Genomic DNA, 8,810 nt, shown 5'->3' with positions numbered 1-8,810 from the left:
AGACTAGAACTACTCCTAGGATAAAATGCGAAATAGAAGTTGCATTGATTCGATTGATGATTACAAATCGGCCGTATACCTCTCTATTTATAGAGGAGGGGGGCTGGACCCTTTACAAACTAATTCCCGAGCTTATCCCGTGATTTTAGCTAACAACCGTAGCACAAAACTCGGAACCCTAATCTGCTCTGCGCACGCGCGGACCGTCCGGCCCACAGGCGCGGACCGTCCGGACCGCGGACCGTCCGGCCTCAGGGCCGGACAGTCTGCCGGCTCATTTTGGTGTCAAACACATGGGCTCTGGCTCCCCTCTGCTAGACACGTTAGCACGCTGCTACACCCCCGTTGTACACCTGGACCCTCTCCTTACGTCTATAGAAGGAACACACTTGTGAACGAAGTTACGATTTTTTTCTTTGGGCGAGGATCATCTAGTGGTTTCGCTTAACTTACATAATGGAGTACTATTTGTTGAGGAAGTAACCTTAAGTTTTTTGACCTTAAACAAAGGAACAAATTAAATTTGTCTCATCTTTGGTCTTCGTAAAAGCTATCTATGATACTTCCTCTTCCAACACAAAGCGAATGTGATCAAATGGTTATGATCTGTCTTTGTGCTCAAGTGAATTAAGACGTTTATCTTATACCTTTTTCTTTGTTCCAGTATGAACTTGATCCCAAAACAAAACATTGATTAAAAGAATGATTAATCGTTAATTACGTTCGAAACATCAGGAGTTTGTTTGTTCAAGATTAAATTCCCGATAATAGTTGAAAAGGAAAAAAGAAAATGCTGTTCTCCTTTTATTAGCATGCAAATAGCAGCAAAACAAGACCAGACCAGACCAGACCAGACTTTGCGAGCAGTGGAGCAAAGGCTGTTTTCCGTGGGTGCTTGAGGCTTAAGCAAGAGGCTCATTGAGATTTGAGACCAGGAGAGATGTCTGGTCTCCGCGGATCCGACGGTAGCAAATGAACCTCACTCAGATCGGAGGGGAGAAACTAGGCTAGTTGGTCTGGTGCCCCTGGCACTCGCTGCACCTGCAGTTTCCTTCTCCGGGATCTCAATTCTCATCTGGGAGAGGGCGGGCGAGATCCATTCCAGTCGCCCCCATTCACTCCCCTTCCTCGTCCGTCCTCTTCCTCCCTCCGATCCACCGCTCCCCCTACCCGCCGGGCCGCCGCTACCTCGAGCGAGCGGAGATCTCTCTCCTCGAACGGGGGGGGAGGAAGATGCTCACCAAGTTCGAGACCAAGAGCAACCGGGTCAAGGGCCTCGCCTTCCACCCGCGCCGCCCATGGATCCTGTCCAGCCTCCATAGCGGAGTCGTTCAGATGTGGGACTACCGCATGGGCACCCTCCTCAACCGCTTCGACGAGCACGACGGGCCCGTCAGGGGCGTCCACTTTCACGCCACGCAGCCGCTCTTCGTGTCCGGAGGTACTATTCCTTGTCTTCTCCACTCGGGCGCTCTACCGGATCGTCCTCACCTCACCTGGATCGTCCCTTCGCCTCACCTCACTTCACCTGGATCGTCGGTCGGTCTTTTTGTGCGTTTATTAGTTCCGATGTCGTTTCTGGAGGAGGCTTCCAGCTTCGAATGATACGTTTCAGTATCGATACGAATTCTTAATCAAGTTCCTAAGTTCCAATGTAAATCATGATACCCAGATCTTTGGACTCAGCTCAGCTTATTTTGATACCACGTTCAGTGTAACGTGAAGTCGATGGCTGAATTTACTTGCCAAAGGACACGAATAGTTTTTTTCCCTAGAAAATGTGCATACTGGCAGGTTGTTTGCTGTCTATGCCTGAAGCAAATGCATGGGATCTCATTTTCTTTTTGAGTTTTGCTGCATGTGATTTCGGTGTGGATAGGGAAGTTGCTCTGCGGTGCCTATCTGGCTAGTTCAAATGTAAATGATGGGTGTGTGGTTAAACTTGAACACGTAAAACTCTGGAGCGTTAGCTTCCTGTTTACCGTGGTGGCAATCTAGTTAGACTTTGACATTTCACGATTGAGCTTACAGATCTTCTAAGATCCTAGTTACTGTGATGTAATGCAGGTGACGATTACAAGATTAAGGTCTGGAATTACAAGACTCAACGCTGCCTATTCACACTTCATGGGCACCTCGACTACATTCGCACTGTGCAATTCCACCATGAGTGCCCATGGATCGTAAGTGCTAGCGACGATCAGACAATCCGGATCTGGAATTGGCAGTCACGCACATGTGTGGCCGTGCTAACTGGGCATAACCACTATGTCATGTGTGCCTCCTTCCATCCCAAAGAGGATCTGGTTGTATCGGCATCACTTGATCAGACCGTGCGTGTCTGGGATATTGGGGCTCTGAGAAAGAAGTCAGCATCACCTGCCGATGACATCCTCCGCCTCACTCAGATGAACACAGATCTATTTGGAGGTATTGATGCTGTAGTCAAATATGTCTTGGAAGGCCATGACCGCGGGGTCAACTGGGCCTCATTTCATCCCACTTTGCCTCTCATTGTTTCCGGGGCAGATGACCGGCAGGTGAAGATATGGAGAATGAACGGTAATAGTCCTATTACTAAATGGTCTGCACTTCACATGCTTTTGGTACTATTCTTTTGTGTAGCTGAGCCATAACTATTTCAAGCAATGTTGTATGTATGTATGTTTTTGAATCTCCCACATGGTATAATTTACTAGTAATATATGTTTTCTGGTCACAGATCGTTTCTTCCATTCTGTTCAGCAAATCTTGCCTTTACAGAACTGTATATCACTTAATCCTTAGTATGCATATTGCTGGGTAATGTAACTTGCTGCTGAATACAAGAGGCATGTTCACTAATTTTTATGTGTTGGATTTGTTAATTTTAACATTGCATGTAAAATGACTCTTGAAGGTGAAGTTTAGTGCACAAAATTTTGCTGCTCTTTAGTACCTTACTTGTATGAAAGAAAAACTGTATTCATTCTTACAAAGGAAATATTTGAAATGCAATAATCTGTATCTGCTCTTTACGGACAGATACCAAGGCTTGGGAAGTTGATACGTTGAGGGGCCACATGAATAATGTGTCTTGTGTGATGTTTCATGCGAAGCAAGACATCATCGTGTCTAACTCAGAAGACAAAAGCATTCGTGTTTGGGATGCCACAAAGAGAACTGGCATTCAAACATTTAGGCGGGAACATGACCGTTTCTGGATTCTTGCTGCTCACCCTGAAATGAACCTTCTTGCTGCTGGTCATGACAGTGGCATGATTGTTTTCAAATTAGAGAGGGAACGCCCGGCCTTCTGTGTCAGTGGTGACACAGTTTTTTATGTGAAGGACCGGTTTCTAAAGTTCTTTGAATACTCCACACAGAAGGAAGTTCAGTTGGCTCCAATAAGAAGACCTGGGTCAGTCAGCTTGAACCAGTCACCCAGGACACTATCGTATAGTCCAACTGAAAATGCTGTCTTGATTTGCTTTGATGCTGATGGGGGTTCATATGAACTCTACATTGCTCCCAAGGATTCTGCTGGCAAGGCTGATTACTTGCAAGAGGCAAAGAAGGGAGCTGGTGGTTCTGCTGTATTTGTGGCACGCAACAGGTTTGCAGTCCTTGAGAGGAGTAGCAATCAAGTTTTGGTGAAGAATCTGAAGAATGAAATCATGAAGAAAAGCCCCCTTCCTATTGCGACAGATGCAATATATTATGCTGGGACAGGTAACTTGCTGTGCAAGGCTGAAGACCGGGTGGCCATCTTTGATCTTCAGCAAAGGCTAGTTCTTGGTGAGCTACAGACACCTGCTGTCAAATATATTGTTTGGTCCAGTGATATGGAATCTGTTGCATTCCTGAGCAAGCATGTTGTGGTTATAGCCAGCAAGAAGCTTGTCCATCAATGCACACTGCATGAAACCACCCGTGTGAAAAGTGGTGCTTGGGATGAGAATGGCGTGTTCATCTACACCACACTGAACCATATGAAGTACTGCCTTCCCAATGGCGACAGTGGGATCATAAAAACCCTTGATGTTCCTATTTACATAACAAGGGTTATCGGGAATAACATTTTCTGCCTAGACCGTGATGGAAAGAACAAGCTGATTGCAGTTGATGCAACAGAGTACATTTTCAAGCTCGCTCTTCTCAGAAAACGCTATGATCATGTTATGAGTATGATCAAGAACTCCCAGTTGTGTGGGCAGGCTGTGATTTCTTATTTACAACAGAAAGGTTTTCCAGAAGTTGCTCTTCACTTTGTGAAGGATGAGAAGACCAGATTTAACTTGGCCCTTGAGAGTGGTAACATTCAAATTGCAGTTGCTTCTGCAAAGGAGATTGATGACAAGGATCACTGGTACAGGTTGGGAATTGAGGCCCTGAGGCAAGGAAATGTTGGTATCGTGGAATATGCATACCAACGAACAAAAAGTTTTGAGAGGCTTGCTTTTCTGTATCTCATTACTGGTTACTTGGACAAGGTGGGCTTCATGTACAAAATTGCTGGACAGAATAATAATTTGATGGGACAATTTCACAATGCATTGTATCTTGGGCATGTTAATAAGAGAGTTGAGATCTTGGAAAATGCTGGGCAGCTGCCTCTTGCTTATGTTCTTGCTGTCACACATGGGCTCACTGAAATTGCTGAGAGGATTGCTGCTGAATTAGGCGAGCATGTTCCTTTGCTGCCTGAAGGAAAATCACACTCGTTACTGATCCCCCCTGCACCTCTCACAGCCTGTGGTGATTGGCCATTGCTGAGGGTAGTGCGTGGTATTTTTGAAGGTGGACTGGATTCTACTGGAAGGGCAGAGCTTGAGGAAGATGATGAAGCTTCTGGTGCTGACTGGGGTGATGAGGACTTGGATATTGTTGATGCAAGTGAGGTGGTGGCAAATGGTGGCGATTATTTTGATGCAGAGGGTGAACCAAACGAGGAGGAGGGTGAGGAAGGTGGCTGGGACCTGGAAGATCTGGAACTTCCACCTGATACAGAGACTCCAAAATCTGCTGGCAATGCTCGCTCTCCTGTATTTGTCACTCCAACAGCAGGCATCCCTGTCAGCCAAATTTGGACTCAAAAATCTTCTCTGGCTGGGGAGCATGCGGCTGCAGGGAACTTTGATACAGCAATGAGGTTGCTTAGCCGACAATTGGGCATCAAGAACTTTGCTCCGCTGAAGCCCTTGTTTCTTGATCTGCATATGGGCAGTCATTCATATCTGCGTGCCCTTGCTGCTGCTCCAGTTATATCAGTTGCTGTAGAGAAAGGTTGGAATGAGTCCGCAAGTCCTAATGTAAGAGGCCCTCCTGCACTTATTTTCAGCTTCTCACAAATGGAAGACAGACTCAAGGCTGCCTACAAAGCCACAACTGAGGGCAGGTTCCCAGAAGCACTGAGGCAGTTCCTTAGCATCTTACATACGATTCCTGTAATCGTTGTAGACTCACGGAGAGAAGTTGATGAAGTGAAGGAATTAATTGAGATAGTGAGGGAGTATATTCTTGGTCTGAAGATGGAACTCAAGAGAAAGGAATTGAGGGATGATGTGACCCGCCAACAGGAGTTGGCCGCTTACTTCACAAATTGCAAGCTTCAGAGAATTCATATGAGGCTTGTGCTTTCTAGCGCCATGGCTCTTTGCTTCAAGCAGAAAAACTATGCTACTGCAGCACACTTTGCAAGGATGCTTCTTGAGAACAGCCCTCAAGAGGCTCAAGCAAGGAAGGCTCGACAGGTGCTGCAAGCTTGTCAGGATAAGGATGATTCTCACCAACTGAACTATGACTTTAGAAATCCATTTATTGTTTGCGGTGCTACATATGTTCCAATCTACCGTGGCCAAAAGGATATTTCTTGCCCATACTGTGGATCCCGGTTTGCTCCTTCCATCGAAGGGCAGCTTTGTACCATATGTGAGCTTGCCATAGTTGGGGCAGACGCCTCAGGCCTGGTCTGCTCCCCTACGCAGATGAAGTAGACGGTAGGTCTCCTATATTCTTTCTACTGTCTTAAAGATCTAAGACTATCATATATTTTACATGGAAGTTCAGTGATTATAATGAATAAGTATATAAATGGTTTTACCAAATTGTTCTTTTTTCGTTTTTGGTTGCCTAGTCTGCTGTTATCACTTGCTATATGCTCCAGGAGTCAGGACTGTTGAGTGACCCATGGAAGCTATGCTGCGTATGAGATGTTTCTTTCACACTTCACAATTCCTTTTGGCTATCTTAGGGCAATCTATAATCCGGTTCTAACCTTTGCTTGATAGTAGCTTTTATGTGATACTATATTAAACTTTATGGTAATTGCATGGTTGCAAATGTAACAGAAGTCATGTATGTCTGATGAACCATTGCACTGTTTTGTTGGGGCTGAAAGAATTTGTTGATGAACATCAGGTGACAAGCAGTAGATCGCTTCAATGTTCTTTTACTACCTTGAATTATGAATGCGAAGTTTCTTATGTATGTCTGATGAACCATTGCACTGTTTTGTTGGGGCTGAAAGAATTTGTTGATGAACATCAGGTGACAAGCAGTAGATCGCTTCAATGTTCTTTTACTACCTTGAATTATGAACGCGAAGTTTCTTAATTGGCAATATATTTAAATTGTCTGCTGGCTTTGTTTGGTTAAGCTAGATCTCTCCTACTACCTGGCTCTTTATGACTAATTTCCAGAAGGCACTCTGTTGCACACCTATTGTTTGATTTAATTGCTCTGTGGGACTTGTTTGCTTAGTGGCATGAGTGATAGATGAGGATTGTTTGTATCTTAAAAACTCGGCCGGTAGGGGAAAGACCGTCCCCACGGTATTTATATTAAGAAGAAGCTCAATCGGAACCCCGACCGAAAAAGGTCACGAAAGCTGCCCCCTCGTGCAACAAGAGGGTCCACCCCCTATAGGTCAGATCTTTACTCGTGTTTTGAGCCCTCCCAGCCCCTACACGAGGATCTGTCCCCATAGGTCAGTCCATCTCATGTGCACAGAACTAGAAGAACCAGCAAGTGTGAGCTTTTTTAACCTTAGCCTGAAATTCGCTCACACTGGAATTCGAACTCATGACCTAAGGACTGCTACTCATACCGCCTAACCAACTCGGCTAGAGGCCCTTGCGTAAGGATTGTTTGTATCTTATAATGCTAATTACCTTCAAATTTTATCTGGTTTACTCAGTTTGCATATCCAATTAATCTCTTTAGATTGTTGTACTTGCTGATATTAGCATTCTGCCCTCATAGCTATTTGATGTGACACTTACAATTTAATTTTATATTCTTAGTTTTTATGAAAGTAAGCGTCTATTTTGTACTGTCTTGACTCTTGCACTTTTTTATCCTAGTTTAGAATACTAGAATTATATGTCGTAGCTATCATGCAGTTTGCATCTCCATTTCTAAAATTTGTTTAGGATGTAATTAGAAACTCTAAAGTGCATCTCGTGTATTGTTCTGCAAAGCTGATCATGGTTTTAGCTGATTGCTTTATCCTAATCCTAGAATTTACTAGTAATTCCTTGTCTAGAGTACATTCTACGTTTAGGATAAAATTTATAGAATGTACTCTAATTCCTTATCGTACAAGGAAAAAAATGTCATAGTTATCTTGCAGTTTGTTGGATTTGTGACTATTGTTGAATTGTGTTGTATTACTGTTTGCTAACTTCATTTACTAGCCTGTACAGATTGATGTGAGATTATTAGCACAAGTAGCTCTTTTTTTTTCCAAGTATGAAATGTTGATCTATTTATGTTACGACCAATATTGGATATGACACTGTACTGGATTGGAAGAATGCTTCGTAGTGTTGATATAAGTGCATGCCTGCTTATCTTTTTGTTTATGTTTAGCTAGTAATTCCTTTCCTCTTCAGCCAAGTGTCTAACATTAACTTTTACAGTTTGAATTTGCAATCAATCGACATTAGGTGACGGAATGCGGTTGATGATTTTTTTTATGCTGATTGCAGATGTTATCTTACCTCCTGCTGTCCGCATCTTCAGCAGCACCATCTCGCAATGATGCCTGGATGTCTTGATTTGGAGGGGATGAAACAATTCACCGAACACCAAACTTATCAACGCCCTCCATGTCATTCCAAATTTTCGTCTGGAGGGGATTCATCTTGGTCTTGTCTCAATTATCGCAGCTGCGTTTTCAGCTCTATTTTGTAAACATATTGATGTACGATAGCTGATGTGAGTGCTGGTTCACTGAAACGATTTTCTGTTATGGCATATGCCATTTTAATCTCTACAGTTTCAGTATATTGCACAGTAGATTGTACTCAAACATTTAAAATTTGATTGTACCAAGGATTGAGACCAGTGTTTTAACACTGAAAAATTATGATTGATACACAACCTTTTGTCACTGAATTGATGGGTAGTAATTGCAATATCAATATATTTTTTGTCCACTTTATATGATGGCCAAGTCATTCGTGGGTGTGCTTCATTTTGCAGTGCCACTGCTGAGCTGTCAGCGGCATTTCATTTAGTTGCTTTAATTGATGGACGTTGAGTATGCGATACCAATTTGACCATTTCTTTGGCATAGATGAATTAGCAACTGCAATGATATTCTAATGCTTGTGGCTTTTCTGGTTTCGTGCCAATGAAACGTGTCTATTTCAAAGCCAAGTCTACCGGTATGCGTGTATTGTCAGCTCATGGAGAAGGCTATACCTAGCAATACGTCTTTCGAATATCCTGTCAGTACATGTACATAGAGGTGGTAATGAATCGTGATCCAAATGCTTCTTCACAAAATGGTAGAGCTCTAAATAAATTTTAGTTTAAAAATGAAT

At 43.4% G+C, this 8,810-nt stretch overlaps 1 protein-coding gene across 3 annotated transcripts; it reads left to right on the top strand.

Annotated features, from left to right (window-relative positions):
* Positions 1–842: 842 nt before the first annotated feature.
* LOC100192909 (uncharacterized) lies at positions 843–8,393 on the top strand. 3 transcript variants are annotated; one of them, XR_002267779.2, is made up of 5 exons: positions 843–1,441; positions 2,068–2,562; positions 3,025–5,978; positions 6,116–6,184; positions 6,330–7,663. XR_002267779.2 is itself a non-coding variant. In XM_020549459.2 (4 exons), the coding sequence occupies exons 1-3, from the start codon at positions 1,234–1,236 to the stop codon at positions 5,973–5,975; spliced, it is 3,654 nt and encodes a 1,217-aa protein (XP_020405048.1). In that variant the 5' UTR covers positions 843–1,233; the 3' UTR covers positions 5,976–5,978; positions 6,116–8,393. The 3 variants fall into 3 exon arrangements, 2 of the variants coding, with proteins under 2 accessions (XP_020405048.1, NP_001345418.1); XM_020549459.2 differs by having other exon boundaries at positions 6,116–8,393; NM_001358489.1 differs by lacking the exons at positions 6,116–6,184; positions 6,330–7,663 and adding an exon at positions 7,971–8,373 and having other exon boundaries at positions 1,088–1,441.
* Positions 8,394–8,810: the final 417 nt, after the last annotated feature.

This window comes from Zea mays, chromosome 3, assembly GCF_902167145.1.
Source record: "Zea mays cultivar B73 chromosome 3, Zm-B73-REFERENCE-NAM-5.0, whole genome shotgun sequence".
Classification (NCBI taxonomy): Eukaryota; Viridiplantae; Streptophyta; class Magnoliopsida; order Poales; family Poaceae; genus Zea; species Zea mays.
This window is presented reverse-complemented; position numbering and strand designations above follow the sequence as displayed.

What these genes read in the sequence shown, in the direction of transcription:
- LOC100192909 (XM_020549459.2), top strand. Translation starts at nt 1,234, where the DNA reads ATGCTCACCAAGTTCGAGACCAAGAGCAACCGGGTCAAGGGCCTCGCC. An exon ending in GCCGCTCTTCGTGTCCGGAG is followed by an intron (nt 1,442 to 2,067) that starts GTACTATTCCTT and finishes GATGTAATGCAG; the next exon opens with GTGACGATTACAAGATTAAG. An exon ending in GAAGATATGGAGAATGAACG is followed by an intron (nt 2,563 to 3,024) that starts GTAATAGTCCTA and finishes CTTTACGGACAG; the next exon opens with ATACCAAGGCTTGGGAAGTT.